Raw genomic sequence first — 25345 nt, 5'->3', positions numbered from 1 at the left:
TACATCAAGTTTAAATCAACCCCTAGCCAGAGCTGGGTGGCCTCTGGGGAGTGAGTTTAAAACATTTCTGGGAATGAGGGTCTTTGTTCTGGTAGAGGCAGCAGCAGATACAGTAGCAAAGTTGTTTGTAGGGTCCTAATTACCAAGCCATTGGCTTTTAAGAATGTGACCTCAGCTTGCAACATTGTAATTATCCTTCCACAAGTGTCTTGGAGACCTGCCAGGTTCCTAGGTGACACAGGCGTGTGCCCCGCCCCAACCAGGACCCTAGAGAATGGGAGTCCTCCAGTGGGACCAAGAAGAGAGTCGGAAGACCTGGGGTGGAGCTTCAGCCCCCGAGTGTGGTGGCATTAAGACACAGAGGGTCCAGGCGAGACACATGGCCCAGGCACTGAAGGAGAGTCCCAACCCCATACTTCTGTTCCTAGACACCAACTGTCAAAACCTCAGACTTGGGTTGGTTACAGCTGTAGTAGAACCTCTGTAGGTCCGGTGGCTTGGCTCCGAGTGAGTGCCAGCAAGCCAGTGAGCCAGAGGAGCCGGGGAGGGAGACCCCTGGTCCACTCCCGTGGGGACGATGGACACCTGGACACCACTCCCCCCACAGCACCAATTGTGTGGTCACCCTACAGAGGCCCACAGAGGCGGTGGCATGGACAATCTCCATGTCCAAGCCAGTTCTAGATGGAGTCCATCCTGTCTGAGGTGGCCACATGTCCACTGAGACCCACCGAGTTTCTTCCTCTAAAACTCCTGACCTGAGGTGGGCTTTTCTTGTCCCTGCTAGTCTGGAAAGTCCAACCAGTTCTCTGTCACGGGCCTGGCGCGTGGGGGTGGGGGCGGGAGGCATGGCTGAGCCTGGCCTGGACCCTCTGGGCTGAAGGGGTGGTCCTGGGGTGTTCAGGACCACACCCCCCTCAGCCTGGTCGGGGTAACATCAGCAGTGCACTTTCCTTAGTCTACCCTTCTGTAGAATGGGACAGTTTTGCCCTGGAGAGGATGAAAGAAAAGGGTTTCCCACGCTGTGCAGAGCTGGGTGGGGCCAGGAGCACAGCTTTCCCTCCAGGAGGGGGGAGTCCCCTCCTCCTCCTCTGCACCAGCCCTTCCTTCCCGCACATTCCTGCACAGGCCTCCATTGTGACTAAAACCCCGTGGGCAAAAGCAGGAAGAGGAGGCCCTGAAATCCCAGGGGAGGGCGGAGGGGGAGGCCACAAGCCTCGCCCCCCACTGGCTTTCCTGAATGGAGGTGTTGTTGGTCGAGCCTCAGCTCAGCTACTTCATTATTTTCTGTTCCACCGGAAGGCTTTGGGCGGCTGCCTCCTACTCTCTCAAATCCCCAGCTGTCACTCAGAGCAGCCGGCTCTGGCCCTGGGACCTTGGAGACATAGCATCATACCAATTATATCAACAATAAGTGCAACCACCATGATAATGGTAATGATGACAGCCACCAATTAGGAAGGTGCTCTCAGGCTCCAGCAGTAATCCCACGAGGACCCCGTGCCTCTCTGAAGCTGGTGTTAGTTTTTGTTAACTTAAAAATGTTTTTTCAATGTGTTTAGTTCTTGATCCTCTGATGGAGAGAGTTGAATTAGTTGGTGACATTATCTTTAGAGTGTAAGGCTCTTGTTTTCCTATTTATTTGATCCCTTTGATCCCTTGATGTTGTCTTTATATTTCGTATCTTTTGCTCTTATCTTTATGAATGTGTGTCTGTTGCTATTGCTTTTATTATTGTGTATGCTTTGCTATCTTTGTTATCATGTGTCCTTTGCTATTATCTTTATTATCCTGTATCTTTTGCTATTGTACTTATTATTGCATTTGTTGTCTTAGGGTGAAGTTCACACAGACAATTAAAGTGTAGAATTTAGCAGGGTGTGGTGGTGCATGCCTGTAATCCCAGCTATCTGGGAGGTAGAGGCAGGAGGATTGCAAGTTCGAGGCCAGCCTGGGCAACTGAGCGAGACCTTGTGTCAAAAAAATAAATAAAGTGGGGGGACTGGGGTGTATAGCTCAGTGGTAGAGCACCCCCGAGTTCAATCCCCAGTATGGGGGAAAGAAGTGTTTAATTTAGTGCATTCACTATATTTTATTAGTGTATTCACAGATCTTTTCATTCATGCATATCTTACAAGTTCTGTAGTGTTTTGTGTGCACATTTTTCTTTTATGTCAATGGTGTGGTGGTGCACAGCTTTTCTTATTTTTTCACTCAAAACTGTCTTTTTATCCTTTTTTTACTTTAACTAGTTATTATTTACATAAGTAAATACACTCTTCTTGGGGCTGGGATGGGGCTGGGGCTGGGGCTCAGTGGCAGAGTACTTGGTTGGCATGTGAGACACTGGGTTTGATCCTCAGCACCAGATAAAAATAAATAAATAAATAAAGGCACTCTGTCCATACACAACTACAAAACAAAACAAAACCACTCTTCTGAAGTGATCACTTTGACGAATCTTGGAAATTGGAGGCAATCAGGTAATGAGTTCCATATAAAAATGTAGAACACCCTCTCCCCCTTTTTCACCCTTTCCCCAAGCTGCCTACTACCCCTTTTGCAAAAATTTTCATTGCCCATGCTGGCCCCAGGCGACCACTGAGGTTTCTTCTGACACAACAGTTGTGCTTTGGGCTTCAATAAGTGATTGATGTCTTTCGCTGGAACAAAGCATTTCAGGTCCCTCCACGGTGTTGCGAGCGTCTATCAGTAGTAGTTCATCGTCCCTGTGCCGAGTGGTGTCCAATCCATGGCTTTTCCCAACTTGTTTATCCATCCACCAGCTGTTGAATACCTGGGTGCCTTCCAGTTTCTGGCTGTTACACAGAACGCTGCTGTGAACATTCACCTGCAGATCACTGTGTGGACGTATGTTTTCATTTCTCTTGGGTACATACCCAGGAGCCAAATTCACGGCTCCTAAGATAAGTGCAGGGTTAAGTATGCAAGAAATTGCCAAATGTTTCCCAAGTGGTTTGGACCATTTCTCTCCACCACCAGCAGTGCTTAAGTTGCCCACGTCTTCACCAACTCTGGGTATGGACAGTCCTCTGTACCTTTCAGGTTTGATTCCTAGTTTGTCGCTTGGAACTGCCATGCAGTCCTGTGTGGTGGGGATCAGCCACATCCTGTGGGAAGCCACTCTGAGCTATTCAGCGTCTTCACTGGGCCTTGAGCCAAGGAGATTTTGGTCTGGCATGGCAGGCTATTTGGGGGCCCCTCCCACTCAATGGATTAGGCAATGCACGTGACTTAGTCTTCCTGGGCTGGGAGGCTGCTCTCCCAGCTCCGGAGTTGGGCGTGACCCATTGCACCTGGACAGCCCCCCTCCTGCCTTGTTTGACCAAGAACATTCTGTGGATAACCTTTGAAGTTTCCCATATATAATAAAGCAAACGCGGGCTCCCCGTTCTCTCTCTTCCCAGGGTGGAGACTTGACCCCTAAGGTCTAGAGCCATCTGCGCTCGCTTTCCAAGATGACTTGCGTGTGGTGCAGTTTCTTGGGACTTCTTCTTAGCTTAATTTTGCAGCCAGCCCGCTTCACACATAGGAGACCAAATTCCATCGCCTGCATGGGACCTGGGCGAGAACAACCTCCATCCACATCCCCGCTGAAGAGCGCTCCAATTTCCTCTCATTCTGCCACAGGGAGGAATCCGGTGGCAGACACCTCCTCCTTCTTGCCCCTATGTGAAAAACTCTCACCTGTGGGTTGACATCCAGGAAAGGGACTGAGTCCTAGGACATACATATATAAGTGTTCAACCGATGATAGATAAATCCATCGTAAATTGAAAATACGTCAGTTGAAAATGCACTTAATACACGTGACCCACCAGATCTTACAGCTCAGCAACGCGGAACACTGTGGAGTCAGTCATTGCTCCTCAGGGTTGTGGGGCTGACTGGGAACTCACTGCTGCTGCCCGTGTCTTGGGAGAGAATCTTACCATGATTTGCCAGCCTAGGAAATACCAACGTGCAAAAGTCACAGTGCAGTTTTTACCAAATTCATCCAGCGTTTGCACCATCTTAAAGTTGAAAAATTCTGAATCGAATCATTGTAAGTTGGGGGTTGTCCATACTTAGTTCAACCAGGGTGTGCAAATGACTTTTCCAGGTACACATACCAATCTACATTCACACCAGCTGGGCGCAGGGTTCCTGTGTTTCTGCATCCCTGTGAAGACTGGGATTAACTTTCCAAGGTTTTTTTTTTATCCATCTAATGAATACAAAGCGATGCGTTATTTGTATTTCTTACACAATTAATGGTCTGAGGATCATTTTGAATGATATTTTGGGGTTTCCTTTTTTATAAATCTGTTCATATCCTTCGCTCATTTTTCTCACCTGTTTGCAGGAGTTCCAGAAGGACTGAGAAGCACCTCCGGGTTGACAGCGGTTTAGGTTGCAAGTATCCCTGAGCCAGGCTGTTACCCATCCACGTACTTTGTCCAGTGTCTTGTTGAACAGAAGTCCTTAGCTATGATTAATCAAATTAAACGATCGTCTGCCTCTAGGTCAGTCCTTCTGCTGTTTTCAAACGTCTTTTCTCACCCCTAAGTCACAAATATGTCCTCTGCCATTATGTTCAATTAACTCTGTGGACAACCTTTTGCTTTTGGGTCTTAAGGCCGCTTGGCGGTAAGCACATTCTTACACCCACGTGAGCGACTGGAGAACTGAAGCACAAGGAGGGCAGGTGGCTCTGGGTTGACAGTGAGTGACAGAGTTGGAATCCAGACCCAGGCTGCCTGGCCTCAGCCACTGTGTCCCTTAGGACTCTGCTCCTTCACGGAGGAGGAGCTGGGCTGGGAATCCGCCGCAGGCAGAGCTTTGAATTGCTGATCTTCCACTCAGTCCTCCCAGCAGCCCTGAGCTAGGGAAGCCCAGGCTCCCAGGACACAGTGGCCAAACCAGACCTGCCCGACTCCACCCTCTTTTGAACACTGAACGAGTCATCCCTGGCCTTGCAGGGGATTTGTTCCAGGACCCCCTCAAACACCAGAATCAGTGGGTACTGAAGACCCTTCTAGAAAATGGCATAATGACATGAGCTGGGGTTGTGGTTCAGTGGTAGGGCACTTGCCTAGCATGTGTGAGGCACTGAGTTCTATCCTCAGCACCACATAGAAATTTAAAAAACAATTATGTCCATTACAAATAAAAATATTAAAAAAGAAAGTGGTATAGTATTTGCATATGTCCTAGGCACACCCCCAGTATTCATTAAATCATCTGTAGATAACTTATAATACTTAATATAAGTGCTGTGTAAACAGGTGTTGTACTGATTTGGTTTGGGTCTGGGTATCAAACCCAGGGCCTTGCGCATGCACTCCATCCCCAGCCCCAAACAGGGGCTGTACTGTATTGTTTAGGAATAACATCAAGAAAAGAGTCTGTATGTGTACGGCTTTTTTTTTTTTTCTTGGTACCAGGGTTAAATCCAGGTGCTTAACCACTGAGCCACATCCCCAGCCCTTTTTATTTTTTATTTAGAGACAGGGTCTGCCTAAGTTGCTAAGGCTGGCTTTGTACTTGCGATCTTCCTGCCTCAGCCTCCTAAACTGCTGGGATTACAGGTGTGCACCACCACGCTCAGCCAGACACAACTTTTAAAACTTATTTTGAATCTGAGGTTGGTGGAATCTGAGTGTGCAGAGCTGAGGGTGCTGAGGGCTAAGCTCTCCTGGTGAGAACTGGGATGACCAGGGAGTTATCCTCCACTCCCTTTTCACCCCTCAGCCACCGTCAGTCTGACTACTCACTAATTCAGTATTTTTTAATATGCCCACTTGATAAAAACTCGAGATGCCCTCAAACCAATCATTGTGGGGCTTTCATGGTCACTGTGGACACGCAGCCTGGTGGAGTCTGCGATGCCACACGCAGGATCCCAGCTCCTCCAGCAAGCCGGGGCTCTGCCTCTGTATTTCAGCTGTCACCCCTTAACCAAGCGTCCTTTGCCTGGTCTTGGTAGTGTCAGGTTTCCTTTTTGTCCTTGTGTGTGTGCACATGTGATTTTGCTGTTTTTAAAGTGTCCCCCAAGTTTAGTGCCGAAGGACTGTGTAGTGCTCCCAAGGGCAAGAAGGCTGTGACACGGACTCACACACTAGATGACCTTCCTTCTGGCTGTTTAGTGCCCTCGGCTGTCACTTCAATGTGGATGAATAATGCTATATATTAAATCAGGTGTCTTTCAACAGAAACATACTTGATGGGTTGACAAAAGCAGGGTGGCTGGCAGGACCCTCATTCTGTACTTCTCCCTGGGAGCACTATTTCGGTATTTGCTGATTCAGTATTCACCATGGCTAGATTCCTGTGACTGACAGACTTGACGCCCTTGGATGGTACTGCACTCCTCTGCGGATCCACGACAGCTCTTCATCTGTTGGCAGCCACACCGTCACCTTGACAGTGGATTACTACAGGGGGCCCCAGGTTCACCTCCCAGCTCCCCCATCACCTCACCCAGCAGCCAGAGAGAGGGCGCATCTCAGGTAAGACTCGTCCCCTGTTCATTGCTCCTCAGGGCTTCCCCAGCACACCCGAATAAAGAGGAGCTCTTCTAACGTGGCCTAAAAACGTCCTGCACACATGCCTCCAGCTGGATCCTCCAATCTCATTCTAAAACTCAGACTCGGTTTCTCCTCTGAGCTCACGCGGCAGCAACCAACACTTGTCACTTCTGTGACTCCAAAAGGTGTGGTGTTTCTCCCCACCAGCAAGTCAGCCGGGTGTCCTCTAACCCAACTCAGTTCTGACGCATGGAGCTGCAGGAGGTCGCCTCTCTTCTCCCTGCAGACAGGGTTAGATCCCATAAATTAAGAGCTCAGGTCCCCAAACTGCCCCCCACCCGCTGCTGGCCTTTTACCAACAGGCTGTGAATCGGGGTTCCCACAACCCCTTCCTGACATCCAATTGATTTGTTAGAGTAGCTCAGAAAACTCAAGGAAGCACATTTACCAGTTGATTGCCAAGGTTACAAATATGTATTTTGGTACCGGGGATTGAACTCGGGGGCACTCGACCACTGAGCCACATCCCCAGCCCTATTTTGTATTTCACTTAGAGACAGGGTCTCACTGAGTTGCTTAGCGCCTTGTTTTTTGGCTGAGGCTGGCTTTGAACTGGCGATCCTCCTGCCTCAGCCTCCTGAGCTGCTGGGATTACAGGCGTGCGCCACCGCGCCCGGCTACAAAGAATATTTTAAAGGATACAAATAAACAAGCAGCCGGATGAAGAGATGCTCAGGGCGAGGTCTGGAAGGGCCCCAGCTCAGGTGCTCTGTCCCTTGAGTTGGGGTGCACCCCAGTGGCACCCCGATGTGCTCTTGTTCACCCTCCTGGGTGTGCTCAGCCACTGCAAGCTCTGCGTCCAATCTGTTTCCTTGTTTTTGTTTGGGTTGCTCATTACACAGGCATGATGGATCAGCGCAGCCACTGTGACCCACTGAGACCTCAGCCCTCGCCCCTCCCTGGAACTTCAGCCTTTAAAGCAGGTGGCTGATCCCCGGGCAACCAGCCCCCCACCCCCAATGGTTTTCTAGGGACTTTCCCAAACTCTCCTCTTGACCTAAGTTCAGCTGTGCTTTGGAAGGACTAGTGGAGAGCACAGGCATGTCCTTTATATTGGTGACTCTGAAGCTGGTCTGGGGCAGCTTCAGGAACCAAGGACAAACAGTCAAATGCTTTAACAAAGACATTCTATTTCTCTAGTGACGCAGGAAATAACAGGTCCCGGGAGCCGTGAGCCAGGAGCCAGGGGCAAAAGCCAAAGGAAATATGATGATGATATCCCGTCACTCCCCCGCCTTCCCTCAGTCCCAGGACAGGCTAACCCCCACCCTCAGGGACTTGCCTGGCAGCTCCCTCTTTCGGAGGAGGCGGTCCCCAGCAGCTGCCTCCTCCGAGAGGCCCTCCTGGACCACCTATTCTCTAACACGAAACCCTGTTTATGTCCTTCATGGAAACAAACAGAGATCACTGCAGTCTGTGACCGCATTTGTAGCTTTATTTTCTGTAAATTCCCCGAAGGCCAGGCCTATTTACAGTTGGCTGTTCCAAACAAACTCCCTGACCCGGCCCCCATGCTCCCCGCACTCAGGCCCGGTCTGAGGGTCTCTCTGACTCTCTCCTGCGCACACTCCCGGGCTCAATGTCAGGTGCCTCCAACAATCCCACCAAGCAGAACTCCGCTCGGCTCCTCTAAGGCCATCACTCTGCTGCAGGATTCGTCACCTCCAGCCTAGGCGGTCAGGGGCACTTCCTCACGGGGCTTCCTCTAGCCTCCTGAGCCTGTTCCCCACACAGCAGCCAGAGAGATCCAGTCCACACCCAGGTCAGCTCACAGCCCTTCCCTGCTCAGAGCCCTCCCTGGGGGCCCAGTTTACTCAGGGTCAAAGCCAAGTCTCCCTGTGGCCCACAAGACCCCAAGCAGCCCCATTCCCTCCACCCTTGCCTGGCTCTCTCTCCTCCTTGCTCATGGTGGCTGCAGCCACACCAGCCTCCTCACTGATCTTCAGGCACACTACATAGGCTGCTGCCTCAAGGCCTTTGCACCTGCTGTGCCTGCAGCTTGGCATGCTGCTCCTCAGATATGCCACCGGCTCCTGTTTTTGAATGTTACCCTCTCAGACCCTCCTCCCTGACCATCCTGTTCAAAACAGCCTCTCTAGCCCAGTCCCCTCTCCAACCCAGCGTTCCCTATCCCTCCTCCCTGCTTCCTTCCATTATTTATTTTTCTGGTCATTGCTTAAATTATCACTTGACAGCTTATTTTTATGCTCTTCGTTTTTTATGGTTTCTCCCCATGAACATAAGCTCTACAAGTGCAGAAGTTTGTGTCTGTTCACTTCAGGGCTTATCACCTGTGCCTGCTCCCGTGCGTGACTCATAATAGGCACCAGTATTTGCTGAATAAATAACAAAGTTGTGCTTCCCAACACTCGGGAGAATCCTGGCATGTGGTTGGCACTGAATAAGAAAAATAAATGCTCCTAACTTTTTCTTGGGCGCTCTGCAGATGGGAGGAGTTGTACATCTGAAAGTAGTATTTATATGGAAATAATAATAGTGGTGAGCGTTCAACACACACGTTTCTAACAATGCTAGGAGGAGGAATTAAGAGCCCACTTTACAGATGAGAACACAAAGAGGCTCCGAGTTTCACGACTTGGGGGATCGCATTAAGCAGACTCCAGGAGCTGAATACGGAGCCCCTGCACGTTTGAGGTCACGGCAACGACAGAAAAACAAGGGACATTGACCACAGATGTTCTCGGGGGAAACTCAAGACAGAGATGCAGGACAGAAAACTCGGTGGCCCAGCACACTGGCCCTTGGGGATACTGAACCCATCACTGTGGAGGTTGGTGTGCCATTGATCCTTAGTGGGGACAGGGATTCAGAGAGAGGGGACGTTGGCATGGGCGGGCATTCAGAACGGAGGTGGGGGGGGGTCGGGTTAGGACGTCTGTGAGGCCCAGGGCAGGTGAGTGACCATTCTGAGGATCCCGAGTTAGCTGGACGAGCCACTCAGGGGCGCCCAGAGTGTTGTCAGGGATGAAGATTCTGGGCAGAAGGGATTTTCAGGAAGAAATCTCGTGGGAGTCGGCACCTCCTTGAGTGTGGGGCGGCGGGACCTGCTGCCCTGGCACTGAGTGAACACTCTAGGGTCAAGGGCGGGTCAAGGGGGTCTGTTCGCGGGCGGAGGGATTTACAGATGTTGCCGCAGGCAGAGCGCACAGGGGTCCACCTGGGGGCCTCAGTGACCTGGGAGACCCGGGGTGCTATCCCAGTGCGAGTCATTAGAGTCTGTCCGGGGTGCAGTATCTGGGAGGCCGCATGGCTGGCCGTTGAGGGGTCCTGAAACCTGGCCCTTCAGGTACATTTTGAGAACAGGGACCAGTGGTTCAGATGCCGCACTCCGGGCAGAAGGGACAGAGGTGGGCTGAGCAAGGTGGGGGGCGTGGCGGGAGGAGGACAGGTAGCTCCGTCCAGCGGCTACTGAGCGCCCTTGGTCCCCTTCTGCTCCTGGCTTCTGGGTTCCCCGATTGTTTCACGGATCCACTGGACGTACTTGGAGACGCGGGTGTAGACGCCAGGCCGGTTGGGCTGTCCGCAGGGGAAGTCTCCCCAGGAGATGATGCCGTGGAGCGTGTGGTTGCAGACCAGGGGACCCCCGGAGTCGCCCTGAGGGGGTAGAAGAAACAGGGTTGTGGCTAGGGCCACACGAAGGCAGAGATGGGGGAGAGTGGAAGACGGAGAGACACGCAGAGACCGGGAGTCAGAGACAGAGCCAGACACAGAGAAGGCAAGACACTGAGAAAGAGAAGTCAGCAAGGGGCGCAGGCAGACAGTGGGAAGAAGACTACAAAGAAAGATCCCGAGACAGAGAGATAGGGACAGAGATCGGTGTCTGCATTTCTGTTTTTCTCTATTCTTTATTCTTATTAAAAGGGGATGCTAAGTGTGGTGACAAACGCCTGTAATCCCAGCAGCTAGGGAGGCTGATGCAGGAGGATCACAATTTCAAAGCCAGCCTCAGCAACTTAGTGAGGCCCTAAGCAACTCAGCAAGACCCTATCTCTAAATTATATATATATATATATATATATATATATATATATATAATTTTTTTAAGAGAGAATTTTTTAATATTTATTTTTTAGTTTTCAGCGGACACAACATCTTTGTTTGTATGTGGTGTTGAGAATCGAACCTGGGCCGCACGCATGCCAGGCGAGCTCACTACTGCTTGAGCCACATCCCCAGCCCAAAATATTTGTAAAAAGGGCTGGGGATGTGTCTCAGTGGTTAAGCACCCCTGGGTTCAATCTCTGGTACCCTCCCCCGCCAAAAAAATGGAGACAGCTTATATCTTTCTCGGTGCCCTGGCACCAGCTCAGCTGCTTTGTGCCATGTCCCTACTGACTTAGCACAGTCAGGCATGACAGGGTATGCCACACCCATGCACCTCCACCTGGCGCCCAAGCAGACATTACTAATGCAACAAGGCTCACGCCATTCATTCACCATCATACCCTTCCCCACTGAACCAAAACTCTCTCAGCAGCCTCTCTATGGGCACAGTTTTGAAATAATCCAGAATGGCTACTCTGATCTTTCTTGATAAGGTAAATGGAGAACCAGGCAGCCGTGTGGCGCTGAAGGGTGGGCAGAAGCTGGGGTCTGGGCCTGCGTCAGAGCCTTAGAGGGGAGATCTCAGGTTTCAACGCCACAGATTGGTGAAATATTTGACGTTTTTACCTAAAATTCCCAGGGAAGCTTTGGGAACTGCCAACAGAGCTACAGTCAAGACTAACAGACTCTCGGACAAGAGCAACCTAGCTTCTCTGCCAAAACGATGACTAAGAAGACTAGAAAGTCAAAAGCCTTGGATGACACCAGTCCAGAAACAGAAAGCTTCTCTCCCTTGTCTTGACGTGCCTGGAGGGCAGCAGGCTGCACCCCCACCCTCTTGATGCCTAGGAGGGGAGAGGACTTGGGAACTTGCAGCGGGCCCTTCACCCACCGTGGCACCTAACCTGCTGCTGTCCCCCTCAAGTGCTCGGTTGACTCTGCCACCAGTATGCCATGACCTGGATATTTAAATTTCTTAGTGCTTTACAGTCTGAGCATGTTGGTATTAACAAAGCATTTCTTTGTTAAAAGAAGAAGGAAGAGAAGGAGGAGGAGGAGGAGGAGGAGGAGGAGGAGCCGCCTCTCTATTGTTCTGCCTGCCCCTGGTATCTCTTTCCCTTGGTTTAGCAACAGCCTCCTGACTTTTGTGTGGGAGCTCCCCCATTCTCTCTCAACCCAGGCCACTGGCCCCCAGTCCTCTCTGGCTCCCACAGCGCAGCCAGGGCAATGGTTCAGGACACATGACAGGTCAGCCTAGTGAGAATGGTGCCCAAGACACTTGTTTCAGCTATTGGAAAAGAGGTGTTCTCTCGGTCCAACAGGGTTCTTAAGAGGGTAGGTGCAAGCCCTAAGCTGCTGGGCTGTCCCGCGTTGCAGGGAAAGCACTGGCTGAGAATGAGGTCCAAACAGAAGAGAAAAGCTAGAGAGAGACAGAGTTCCCAAAACATGCTCTGAACACCTGGATATATCTGTGCCTGAAGGCAGCCACTTCTGGATTTTCAATGTCAAAAATCCAGGGTTTTGTTGTTTTGCTGAAGCCATTGGGAGCTGTGTTTCTGTCACAATTGGAATAATCTCAACCTTCATGCATCTTGATGCAGGGACCTGGGCAGCTCCTTGGTCAAAGCTGAAGCTTGAGATGAATTCTATGTGCCGTCCCTGGGTACCTTTAGTCCTGACACCCTTAAGCTAGAGGTCATCTCGCCTCACAAGGACAGGTTTCCCCAAGGTCGGGAGCAGACCCTTCCCCCACACCTGCCCCAGCTCCACTTCCCATCCTGGCCGGGCACCCCCAGCCCCTGGTCTCACCTCACAGGAGTCCTTCCCGCCCTCTGGGGTGCCGGCGCACAGCATGTTGGCCGTGATCTTCCCTGGGTAGACCTGGTGACACTCCTCATCCGAGCGCAGCTGGATGTTGGCGCACTGTAGGGTTTGGGGGTAGCTCACTGAGGAGGAGAGAGACAGTCTGAGTGTTCTGGGTGGAAATGGGGTGGAGGCTGCCGAGGAGAGCCACAGGGGCCAAGAGGTGGTGGGGAGTGGAGGTGGGAGGGGAAGAGGTGGGGCCTGTGCCCAGGGAGCCCCACAGAAAGAGGGGAGATGCAGTAGAGAGGTGGGGGGAGGAAGGGGAGGACTGGGGGGGGGAGGAGGGGGAGGCAGTGATGGTACCTGTGGGGAAGACGCCAAAATTCGAGGGGACACTGCCCCAGAGACCCAGTGCCCTGTGGATTGTGCTATGCTATTCATACATATAAGGATGTCTAATTTATATTTTATTGCATTTACTAAATGCATGCTTATTAATATATCAAAAGTATTTTGCGAATTATAAAAATACATGTTACTTATTATTATAAAACATATAATTATGTATTTATGATTTAAATGTATTGTAAAATATAAATTCATTTATAATTATGTATTCAAACATAATTTATATATTTAAATATATAACATTTATAAACTTTACTCAACCTATGGGACATAAATTATAACTTGACAACATATATTTATAAGAACATATTACTATATTAGACAATATATTTATATTTTTGTATATATTCACATATATATATAACATGTCCCTTTGTAATTATTTACATTTTTATACATAAAGGGTCTCTCCTCCGCCCTTCCCTCATGGTGGCCCGGCTTCCCCAGCCACTCCTGTGGGTCACAGGCCCAGTGTGGACGTACCCTGGGGGCTGGTGGTGGTGCCCCAGCCGGACACCCGGCAGCAGGTGCCAGGGGGCAGGCAGTCGACTTGGGAAAGGGGCAAGGTGCGGATGTGGTCGGTGAGCTGGACCTCGGACTGTAGCTCCAGCAGCATGATGTCGTGGTCATGGTTCAGGTGGGTGGGGCTGACCAGGTATTCAGGATGGGGGACAGAGCGGACCACCTCCCGCACCTGCTGGCCGGTCTCCACGCGCCCTAAGGCGTGCTTGCCCAGGTGAACTCTGTACCCACTGCGGGCGCAGGAAGGAGTGGTTAGGGGACAGCATGAGCCTTCTCCATGCCCAGCCCCATCTCTTCCCCAACCCTTCTCGCCCTCCCTGCCCCCACCTTTCTGTCTCCAAACACATCCTCAGCTCCAGCCCCGCCCACTCTTCCTGGGCGGTCATCCTGCACCCTCCACATCTCCCAGCCAACCTCATTCTCACCCCCAAGCCCTAACTCCAGCCTTGCCATTAAATCCAACTCCTGACCACCGGCCACCCCAGTCCCGTTCTCGTGTCCACCCCACGCTCCCAGGTCCCACATACTCTTTCCGGCAGTGTGCTGCCGTGAGCACCCATCGGGGGTGGACCAGGACTCCCCCGCAGAGCAGCCGTCCTCGCACGAGCAGGGCAGCCTGCCAGGGCTGGGAGTGGGGGAGGCAGGTGTAGCCCCCGGGGAGAAACCCACTGGTCCCGTTGGTGCTGTTGAGGATCTTGGGCGACTCCCGGGAGATGCCTGGGGGAGAAGAGAGATTGTTAGAGAACTGGGGTCCCAGGGGGAGACGAGGCCGAGGCGGAGGTTCCTGGGCTTGGGGAAGAAGTCAGGCTGCTGTTCTGGGTGATGAGGAACTGACGGTTCAGTTTTTGGTCTGTAGGAGTTGACATGTCCTACCTGGTGGATAGGAATCAGGGCAAACGTTTCTTCTTCTTTTTAAAAAATATTTTTATTAGTTATTGATGGACCTTTTATTTATTTATTTAATTGCTTATATGTGATGCTGAGAATGGAACCCAGTGCCTCACATATGCTAGGCAAGCGCTCTACCACGGAGCCACACCCCCAGCCCGGTTTCTTCTTCTTCTTCTTTTTTTTTTACAGATGTGGCAAATCATCCAGTCGGGGGGGTGAAAGAAGATTTCATGGAATGAGAATGTTTCTTTTAGGTCAGCAAAGCCTGACCTCTCCACCTGTCTTATCATTACCCCCAGGGATGGAGAAGGTGGAAGAGAGGCTGACCTCCCAGGCAGCGTCCATCCATCCATCCATCATCCATCCATCTTTTTGACAGGTATTTACTGGGTGTCTCTGAGGCAAACCACTCATGAATTCACATCTCCAGCTCCAAGCTCTTCCCTAAGGTAGAAACTCGAATGCTAACAACTCCTGAGCTTTATATTCATCTTAAACCTTGTGTCCCCAACTTGATTTTTCTCAACCAAAACTGTTCCTTCCCATCTTTCCCACCCTTTGGGGGATATCATAGGCAATGCCTGGGGTCCAGATGGGGCAACATTAGACCAGGTGGCCTGAGAAGACCTCTCTGAAGAGGTGACATTTGAGCTGGGCTCTCAAGATCAAGGACCAGACATGTGTCTTCTAGATTCTGAACTCCTCAACGCTCAGCCCCAAACTTGGGACTCATCTTTGCTTCCCCTTTTTCCTTCGTCCCTCACCTCCAACAAGTTCTGTTGGTTTTATCTCCAAAATATCCAGTTTTCTCCAACTCCCTGCCACCATCTTGGTCCAAGCGCCAGCTTCTCCAGCCCGAACAATTCCAACAGTCCTAAAAGCTGCCACTTTGGCGTCTCTCCAGTCCAGCCTAGGGAGTCTCCAACAAGGAATGTCAGGCCATGTCATTACCAGGCTCGACTTCTTTGAAGTAAAATCCAAAAACCTGGCCAAGATTTGGAGGCTCCTGCTCCATCTGGCCCTCGCCAGCCTCTCTGTCCATCCCTGCCTCTCTGCTCTTGGATCCCTCCACTCCGGCCTCATGCACCCGTTCTTCAAGCACCCCAGACCTCATCCCTGCTGTTTCCTCTTTCTAGACAGTGCTTTATCTGTAACTGTGCTGTTCAAGATAGTAGCCACTAGCCATTTGTGAGTATTTAGATTTAAATTAATGAAAATGAAGTGAAAGGCTGGGGCTGAAGCTCAGCAGTAGAGCACTTGCCTCTGTGTGAGGCCCTGGGTTCCATCCCCAGGAGCACACACACAAGAAACAATGAAAAATCCAGTTCTTCAGTGATGTCAGCCACATGTTCAACTGCCCAAGTGGCCAGTGGCTATCGTATTGGGCAGTTCAGATAAAGGCCATGTTAATATTCTACCAGACAGGGCTCAGAATCTAGAAGTCACATATCGGGTCCTTGATTTTGAGAGCTCAGTTCAAATGTCACCTCTTCAGAGAGGTTTTCTCAGGCTACCTGGTCTAATGTCACCCCATCTGGACCCCAGGCATTCACTATGACACCCCCCCCAATGATTTTCATTAGAGCAATGATCGCTATGCATTTCTCTTTATATTTGCTTGTGTTTACATTTCTTTTTAGAAATATCTCTACCTAAACTGTAAGCTCCTTTGACTACAGGCACCTTAACTACTTTATCCAGAGGTGCATCCCTAGGGTCTAGCACAGTGCCTGACACACAGTAGGTGCTCAATAACTGAACAATGGGTGTGGCAGGCACAGCAGTGGCCAGTGGGACAGACAGTCCATCCTGAGTGGGCCACTTTCATGCAAGTCACCAGTCTCAGTTTTCCCTGTTGTCAAGAAGGAAGAATACAGCTGTCTCCTGATATCCATCAGGGGCTGGTTCTGGGACCCACAAAGACACTTAAATCCAGGGATGCTCGGGACCCATATATAAAATGGCACAGTATTTACATATAACTGACACAACCCTCCTCTACAATTTAAATTTTCTTCTAGATGACTTATAATACCTAATCAAATGCAAATGCTACAACCAGTGGTTGATGCTGTATTGTTTAGGGAATCATGAGGAGAAGAAAAGTTTAGTACAGAAGCAACTTTTTTTTCCTGAATATTTTCCATCTGTGGTTAGTTGAATCCTCAGATACAACCTGTGGGTGTGGAGGGCCGGCTGTAGCGGTTCCTCAGGCCCTGGGCAGCCAGGAGATCCACCAAGACCCTGCATTTGAACCTGCAGCTCTGCAGCTGGCACAGAGACAATACTCTAAGTGGAAAGTTCTTATTAATTCTTAGCTACAGCAGGAGGTCCCTTATGCCCCCAGGAGTATCCCTGCCGGCATGAGAAGCATTGGGACTGACCCATGGTTCTTAAGAATTAGGGACAGAAGTCATCGGGGGAGGGGTAGAGCATGATTTTAGGTGAGACAGAAAGGAGGTATAAGTGACATTAAATTGCAAAGTCAGAAATGGAGTTGCCATCCAATTGTCTTTTTTTTTTTTTTTTTTTGATACCCGGGATTGAACTCAGGAGCACTTGACCACTGAGCGACATCCCCAGCCCTATTTTGTATTTTAGAGACAGGGTCTCACTCAGCTGCTTAGTGCCTCGCCTTTGATGAGGCTGGCTTTGAACTTGCAATCCTCCTTCCTTAGCCTCTGGAGCTGCTGGGCCACCGCTCGGGGCCCAGTTGTCTTTTAATCCTGATTTTGTCAAGTATAAAATTCTCATGATGATATTAATATGATTTTAACACCTAGTCCTCACTGAGCTCACTTTAAATTTTTTTTTCAATTTTAATTTAGATGGAAACAGGACCTTGCGTGTGCTAGGTAAGCGTGCTATCACTAAGCTACACCTCCAGCCCTTTTAACTTTATTTTGTCCAGGCTGGCCTTGAACTTGGGATCCTAAATTGCCCAGGTTGGCTTTGAACTTGTGATCATCCTGCCTCAGCCTCTGAGTAGCTGGGATTATAGTGTGCACCACCACGCTCAGTTGAGTTCACTTTTAAAACCAGAGGAGAGCTGGGCACAGGGGTACATACCTGCAATCCCAGCAGATCGAGAGGCTGAAGCAGGATCTTGAGTTCAAAGCCAGCCTCAGCAATGATGAGGTGCTAAGCAACTCAGTGAGACCCTGTCTCTAAATAAAATACAAAATGGTCTGGGGATGTGGCTCAGTGGTTGAGTACCCCTGAGTTCAATCCCTGATACCAAAACCAAAAACCAGGGCTGGGGTTGTAGCTCAGCGGTAGAGGGCTCGCCTAGCACATGTAAGGCACTGGGTTCGATCCTCCGCACCACCACTAAATAAAAATAAAATAAAAGTTATTGTGTCCACCTACAACTAAAAGACAAACATTAAAACAACAACAACAACAAAAAACCCAGAAGACCGCAGACGCTTTCCACAGGCAACCTGACATGCATTAGCCAAACTATCTGCACTAGCTAATTAAGAGAGGTCCAAAAGGGCCAAGTAGCTGGGGATGTGGCTCAGTTGGTAGAGTGCTTGCCTAGCATGCACCAAGGCTCTAGGTTCAATCCCCAGCACTACCACAAACAAAAACCCAAAGGGCCAAGTGGAGGTGATTTCCAGTGGTCCAACCCAATGAACACCTCACTTTGAGTTCCCTATGAGGTTTATTTTTTCCCTATAACTTTTGAATATGGCCAGGGAGGCCATTCTCTACTCAGGACAGTGATATAAACTTTACTTTTAATGTGATTTTGCTTCAGTAAAAACAAGCAAAAAGTATAAGTCCATTAGGTCAAAGTTATGCAGTCAGTTTGCAGGGCCTCATGTCCAGGGTTTGGTGGACAGGGCGGCAACATGGCAACCTGGGTAAGGATCCTGACTCAGGCATTGCTGGTGTCTTCTCTGAGTCTCAGGATTTCCAGCTGTGAAATTGGAGTAATTATAGTGCACCTACCTCATCAGGCTGTTGAGGATTCCACAAGATGTAGCATGTGGGGCTCTTGGTCCCGGGTGTGGCACCCAGGAGGGGCATGGGTGTGAGTCCTGGGAGTGTGGCCAAGGGAGAGGAGCCACCCCACCTTCGGGCCAAGGATGATGCCAGGTGTCAGGCTCTGGGGGACCCTCCTCTACCAGATCTGGGCTCCAGAGCAAGCTCCTTTGTAGGACTTCCAGGCCAGGAGCCGCCATTACCCCTCCCGGCTCCTGGAATCTCCTGCCTGGTCTCATCTCAGTGTGAATCAACTGTTAACTCGATATTTGGGCAACTGTTTGAATAACGCTGTCCTCCCCAGCTGGGGTTTGGGTGCTAAGGGCAGGGACCCAGCCCAGGGCCTGGTGTTCAACAGCTACTTTCAGAATGAAAGAATGGGGTTTGGATGGGATCCCCGGGTCTCGCCTGCAAATCCAAGGAACAGGGACTCAAGTGCAAACAGGAATCTTTGGGGACAAATTTTGGGCAGGGCCACCCCAAGGATTAAGGGAAGAACAAACTATAAAGTCCTGGAAGGGGATGAGAATTGTTAGAGAGCGACCAATAAAGTCATAATGACTAACTTGGGAAGTCCCATCTGTCACTCATGAGCCCTTGAAAGAATTCCCTCATTTTCTCATTCACAACACCCCCTGCTGGCACATACGTAGAGGGTCCCATTTTACAGAAGGAAACAACTCAGGCACGAGGGAACTAAGCTACTTGCTCAGCATTGACTTTGTGTCCTTCTGGAGCCCCTGATTGAACTTGAACTTGGGAAGCTGTGGTGCCTGTGTTGTAGGGGCTGGGAGGTGGACGGCTGGACACTCTTAAGTCAGAAGTGAAGGGACCCAACTCCAGCAGGGAAATCAGGTCACTCAGGGACAAGCAGGAAGCTGGCCCCGCGGCTGGCCCCGAGTGGGCGGGGGGCGGAGCTGGCGGGTCCCACGCCCCCTCCTCCCGGCCTGACCCTTCCCACCTTCGCCGCCAGTGGCCGCCGCACCTCCGCCCCCATGCATGCTTACCTCCTGACAAGGCCACGGTCAGGGAGGCGATGGCAGCGGCCAGGGGCCACATGGCGGCTCTGGGGTGGGGGGCAGGGCGGGCGGGGCCTGAGAAGAAGTTGAAGGGGGTGTTGCAAAGTGGCCGGGAACCCCCACGTGGGAAATCTTCTCCACGTCCTCCAGCCTTGCACCGCCCCTCCCCTTTCTCTTCGAAAGCTCAGTCTGGAGTCTGCCCCTCCCCCATTCCATCCTTGGGGGGCCGGGGAGCAAGGAGGGAGGGGCGCGTGCGCCCCCTGGGGCTCCTGCCCGCTGCTCCTCGCTGCAGAAGCCACGCCCTTCTTCCCAGCCCTCCAGCGAGTGGGGTCCGCAGGACACTCTCTCCTCTTCCGGGCTCTGACCCCATTCTCCCCTCCCCAGACCGTCCCGACCCCTGGTCTCCAGCTGAGTTTCTGTCTGTCCTGAGCTTCAGTCGCTCCTTCTCTGCAGGTTCCTAGGTCCTCTCCTGCACCTCGCTGATTCAGCTGTTCTCCCGCATCCCCTTCCTTCCGCTCCACTTTGGCCATCCCCCTCTTCCCCTCCGATGTCCCCCCCCCCCACACACACACCGCGACCCTACCTGAGTAAGGGGCCCCGTGAGGAACTTCAGCCGCCAGCAACCTAGAACTTCAGCCCCGACCCATGGCTTTTAACCCCTGAACTCCCTCCCCCAGCTCGCTCAGCATTTCCCGGTGGCTGGCTCCCCTCTCCACCCCCAATGGCTCAGCAGGCTCTCCCTAGGCACCCCCCAGCTTGGGCTTGGCCCTCCGCTTGGGGCGGAGCTTCTAGGACAAGCTGGGACCCAGATCTGGCCCCTCCCAAGCTGGAGATGAACCCACTGTGAACTTTCTGGGCAGCAAGGGGAAGGGGAAAGCCCATTTCCCTCCCCCAAGCCCCTAGCCCAGCCCAGCTTCAAAGGTCTTCACCCATGCCCTAGCCTCCTCCTCCGCGGGTCCACGTGTTAACACATGGCAGCTCCCAGATGGCCAGTTTCTAGCTTACTTCCAAATCTCGACCCCGGTTAACCACACCCTGCACCCTCCACCTCTGGTCTGTCCCTCAGCCCCGATCCCATGGCCAGCTTCACCCCCGCTTGTCTCTCAACAGCAAACCCAACACATCAGATTGCAATTCCCGGTGTCTCCAGCCCCTTTTTCTCTGAAATGCACAGAGATGGCCTTATTTATTCTGTCGGCCCCTCCCCAAGACATGCCCACAGCCATCAGGCACAAGGACTCATGGGTTAGATGGGTAGAAAGTCAACTGCCCTTGGGCTTGCACGGGGGCAGGGACTGGGCCTGGGAAAGCCATTTTGAATAAATGGCCTTTTAGGAGCCGTGGGATGGGGTGAGGGAGTCCATGAAAGGTAGGTGGAGAGAGAGCAGCAGAAATCCTGAGGCTCTGGGGCTGGGATGGGGGTGGGGAAGAGGAAGGAGGAAGGGGTGGTGTTTGGGGATGAGTAGGCGGCTCCAGGAACTGTGGTGGGGTGGGGTTGTGAGTTAATCCCAGGGGGGCGGAGGGGGCAGGATTAGGGATTAAGAAGGATGGAGGTGTCGTCAGGATTTGGACAAAAGCCAAGGATGGGGACCAGGTGAAGTTTGGAAAGAGAGAGCTGGCAGTGTTGTCATCATGGAAATCAAGGGCAGAGACAAATGGCAGAAGGGGATCCCGCCCAAACTGGGGAGTCACACACGGGATGTGGCGATGGAAAGATACTCTTTAAAAAAGGAGTAACTAGGAACATGAAACAGATACAAAATGAACATGTCAAACAAAAACTATATTTTGACTCATTAATAAGTGACTAACCAGCAAAGATGTTACACATCTGGGGGATTAGGAGTGTGAAATGAATTTATAGAGACATGAAAGTGGCTTATTGCACGTGGCGTGGAGGGGAGGAGGGTGATTAGTGGTACTTCTACAGGATGAAGTTCGTTTGCATGGTTTGGGACAGGAATTCTTTGTGTTGCTATCAGCTATCTGCAACTGGAAGTTGCACAGTAGCTCAGAGGCAGTAAAAGATGCAGAAAACCAGGTACCCACAAAACCAGGTAACCCACTTAGTTTTCTAAGGGAGATACCTGTTGGGTCTCTTTCAAAGTCTTTCACTAGGAAGAAAGTCTGGATTAGGCTTCTGGTGGGTCTGGGGGTCAGCCCTGGAATGCCACAGGTCTGGGGGGAGAATGGCCACTGGGTGAGAATGGTTGGGGCTGTAGGTGGTTCTAGAGTTGACTTTGGGGATAGGATTGGGCTGTAGATGGGAGGACAGGGGATAGTGCTGTTGATGGGGTCTGTTGGTCGGGGCTGGATTTGGGGCGGAGGCTGAGGTCCTGGATGGGGAGGTGTTGAGGTGGTTGATCTTGGGCTGTGGGTGTCCAGCGGGGATGAGGATAGACAGGGAGTTGTCCCCCCGGGTAGGTTGTGGTGCCTGTGTAGGGGCCTGGGTCAGAGCTGTGACTTCTGAAGGTGACGGAAAGGCTACTGTCCTCCACACCCTGGACTTCCTCCACCCCACAGGGCAGGGCAGGGCCTTGAGTGGGTGCTGAGCTCATTCCTTCTGAGAGTTGGGGTCAGGTGGGGTGGCAGGAGGGAGGATGCCAGGTGAAGTGAGGTGACACGCTGTGTGGGAAGTCGGGGTACCTGTGCCCTCTTGTGGCCTGGGTCCAGACTTCCAGAGAAGCTTTCTCATTGGGAGGGACTGGAGCCTGGAGTGGGGGCGGCTGGCTTTGGCATTTGCTGAGGGGTGAGTGCCAGGTCACTGTTGATATTAGGGGTTATGATTGGCAGGACTCAGGTTGGCTGGCTGGCGTTGAAGTTAGGTCATGGACCCACCGAGGGCTGGGTTCCTTCCACCTCCTCACTTGATTAACAAGGTGAGAGGAGCCCACAGCTGAAAGTCACACAGGAACTGGACCAAATCCAGGTACGCTTCTCACAGATCCAGGTGTAGAGGGAGCAGGGCTGGAGGAAGAAGGACTAGAAAAAGAGGCAGAGTTCCTAGTGGAGCTCCTGAGTGCAGATGAGGTGGCTGTTCTGGGCCTCAGTGTCCCCATTTGTTAAGCGGCACCATGCATAGCACCTACCTCCTAGAGAAGGGTTAAATGAGTTAATATCTGCAGGTGCTTAGAATGGAGCCTGGCCTCAGCCGAGGGCCACAAGTGAGAAGCCGGAGATGGAGGCAGCCTGAGGTTCCCTGAGGAGGCCCCACCCTAGCTTGGCTTCAGAATGGATTCTTTGTCAAGCAGAAACTGGAAGTTCTGGTTGGAATTGTTGCCTGGGTCCAGAAAGTCAGCCCCACACCCAGGCCCAGAGGAGGGGCCCCCATGCAAACATGGAGGGAGGGGAGACAAAGAGAGACAGGAAGGATAAACAGGGCCACCGGGAGAGGACAGACAGACAGAGACACCCAGACAGACAGCAGCACAGAGCGTGGAAGGCAGAGAACCGGGGGACAGCAGATTCTTGGAGGGATGGAGGCACAAGGTCAGAGACCAATGCATTCTTCTGTAGAGCTGGGTTTGTGGTGTCCCTCGGGATGCCAACGCCGTCACCACTTGTCCCAGTGCAGCCACTGGCCACTCTTCTCCCATGAGAATAGCAAAAGTCAGAAGAGTCTGTCTGGCCACCCCTCACACCTGTGCCCACGTCCTCTGCCTCCTCTCCTTTCTCTAGGTGACCAGCCTGCGCCCCTGCCACGGAGGGAGCCCCTCCGCCTCGCTGGGTGTCCGTCCCTCCTGACCTTTCCGGGGCCTCGTGCCAGCCTGGTTCCTAGCAAGTCCTCCCTCCTGCTAGTGTCACCAATTATTTTCTTCCCTCGTGAGTTGTCCCCACAGAAACATGCTACGATTCCTCCCACATTTCACCCAAAGGACAATAATCACCATTAAAAAAAAGGATCGCCTTCTCTCTGCCCTCATGCCTGCTCTGCTCTGGGCTGCTCTCCTCCTGACAGTTGGCCACACGCCCTGGCTGCAGTCCTCTCCCCCGTTCCTCCCTTGAGGCCGCTCTCTGGGGGCTCTAGCAGCCGTACCCTGTGAAGGGCACAGGCGGCCTCCGGGCTGCTGAGTCCGACGGCCAGCGCTTGGGGGTTCCTCTTACTTGAGGATCAGCAGCTTAGCCCCTGGCTCCCTGCCTGCTCCCCCAGAGAGCTGCTCTTTTCCTCCCAGTTCACCGGCTGCTCCTCCTGGGTGCCTGGCGCTGGTGTCTCCGGGTCCCCTTTCCACCTGGCGGGGCGCCCCAGTGCTGGCTCCTGGGCCTCTTCTCTCTTCGGTCCTCGCTGACTCCCTCAGTGATCTCATCTGGTCCCGTGGCTTTAAATGCCATCACCTGCTGACGACTCCCAAACTTAAGGTCTCCAGACAGACCTTCTCTTGAACTTCATGTCCAGCTGCCTGCTCAACATCTCCATGCTCAAAACCGGACCTCGGTCCTCCACCCCTCAAGGGCCAGACGTGCGTTCCTTGTGGCCTTGGTCTTGCCAGGAGAGGGTCACGCCATGTTTTCAACTTGGCCAAACATCTTGGTCGCACCCTTGAGTTCCTCTTCTCGTGTCCCCAATCCATATTGTTACTAAGTCCTGTTGGCTCCACCTCCAAGACAGGTCCAGGGTGGAACCGTTGCTCCCCATGGTCCATCCTTGTCCCCTTCCGACTACCCTCGCCCCGCAGGCTGGATCCCCACATGTCTCCTGTTGGGTCTCTGGGCTCCTGTCCCCATCTTCCCATATTTTATTTTCAGCAGAGCAGTTAGTGTGGCCTTGTAAAATGCCAGTCAGAGCAGGTCACTGCTGTTCTCAAAATCCTCCACTTGTGATGACAGTCGCGTCTCCTTACGGCGGCATCTGGCCCCAATACTCCCGATGTCACCGTCTACCCTTCCTCCCCTCCTGCCCTCTCATGCCAGGCACGCCCCATCTTGGAACTTTCGTACCTGGGGCCCACATGGCTTCTTCTTGTCATCGTCTCCATGAAGACTCTGACCACTGTGGTCAGGGGTCCCCAGAACAGTTTCAACGATTTGCTAGAAGGAATCACAGAGCTCAGAAAAAACCTGTTATACTCATGGTTTTGGTTTGTTGTGGTGAAAAGATACAGTTAAAATCAGCCAAGGGGCTTGGGGATGGGGCGCAGCGGTAGGGGGCTTGCCTAGCACGTGCGAGGCCCTGGTTCTCATCCCTAGTACCACAAAATCGATCAATCGATCGATCGATTCATCAACCAATCAATCCACAAAGGAAAAGCTGCATGGGGCAGAGTCCAGGAATGACTAGGCATGAACTCCCACTTGTCCTGCCCTGGTGGTCACGTGGGCAGTTCTTCGCTCTCCCAGCGATGCTGCGTAATGGTGCAGAGTGCTGCCCACAGGGGCTCAGCCGGGCCTTGGTGTCCAGGGTTTTCTCACTGGGGGCTGCCCGTCTACCCGGCTGACTGTAGTATCCAGGTTCTCTGGAGGTCAGACTGACACAACATCTATGTCCCCACTGTAAATCTGTGTGGATTTCCTGGCATGGCCAAAGGCCCCAAGTTAAACAAGACGCAGTTATTAGGCAGGATATTCCGAGGATTCACAGTTTATCTCCCAGAATCCAAGCAGGGGCCAAACCTTTTTTAATAATGTGTGGAGTTTGGCCACCAAGGCCTACTGGCCTGTGTAACCACCAACATCAAACCGCAGCTCATCTCTGACATTCTTTATCCTCTCTTTTCCTCTGAGGTACTTACCCTCGTCTCTCAGACTTTATGTTTTACTTATCCATTGATTTCTTGCCTTCCCTCTAGAATGTGAGCGCGTAGACAGCAGACGTGTTCAACCGTTTTATTCCTAGAACCATACCTGGCACACAGTAGGATTCAATTACTATTTTCTGAATGATTTCATGAACTACAGACGTCGTGGAGGGTGTAGGAAGAGAGGAATCTTTGTTTCCTAGATTTAAAAATACCACTGCCAGTATTTGGCAAAACTGATTAAAGGCAGGTCTTTTGGCTCTTTCCTCTGTGCACATTCCAGAGTCTTCTATAGGTACACTGGTGGCAGGTTAGAAAATATTCT

General features: G+C 51.8%; 1 protein-coding gene across 1 annotated transcript; it reads right to left on the bottom strand.

Annotated features, from left to right (window-relative positions):
- Positions 1 to 9271: 9271 nt before the first annotated feature.
- LOC124107878 (kallikrein-13-like) lies at positions 9272 to 19350 on the bottom strand. Its single transcript, XM_046466157.2, has 5 exons — positions 19277 to 19350; positions 13916 to 14105; positions 13350 to 13618; positions 12465 to 12601; positions 9272 to 10205 (listed from the first exon to the last, which is right to left on the bottom strand). Exons 1-5 carry the CDS (start codon positions 19326 to 19328, stop codon positions 10017 to 10019), a joined length of 837 nt encoding a protein of 278 aa, XP_046322113.1. The 5' UTR covers positions 19329 to 19350; the 3' UTR covers positions 9272 to 10016.
- Positions 19351 to 25345: the final 5995 nt, after the last annotated feature.

This window comes from Marmota monax, unplaced genomic scaffold (genome assembly GCF_021218885.2).
Source record: "Marmota monax isolate L192 unplaced genomic scaffold, Marmota_monax_Labrador192_F-V1.1 WCK01_AAM20220418_F8-fsc00160, whole genome shotgun sequence".
Lineage (NCBI taxonomy): Eukaryota > Metazoa > Chordata > Mammalia > Rodentia > Sciuridae > Marmota > Marmota monax.
This window is presented reverse-complemented; position numbering and strand designations above follow the sequence as displayed.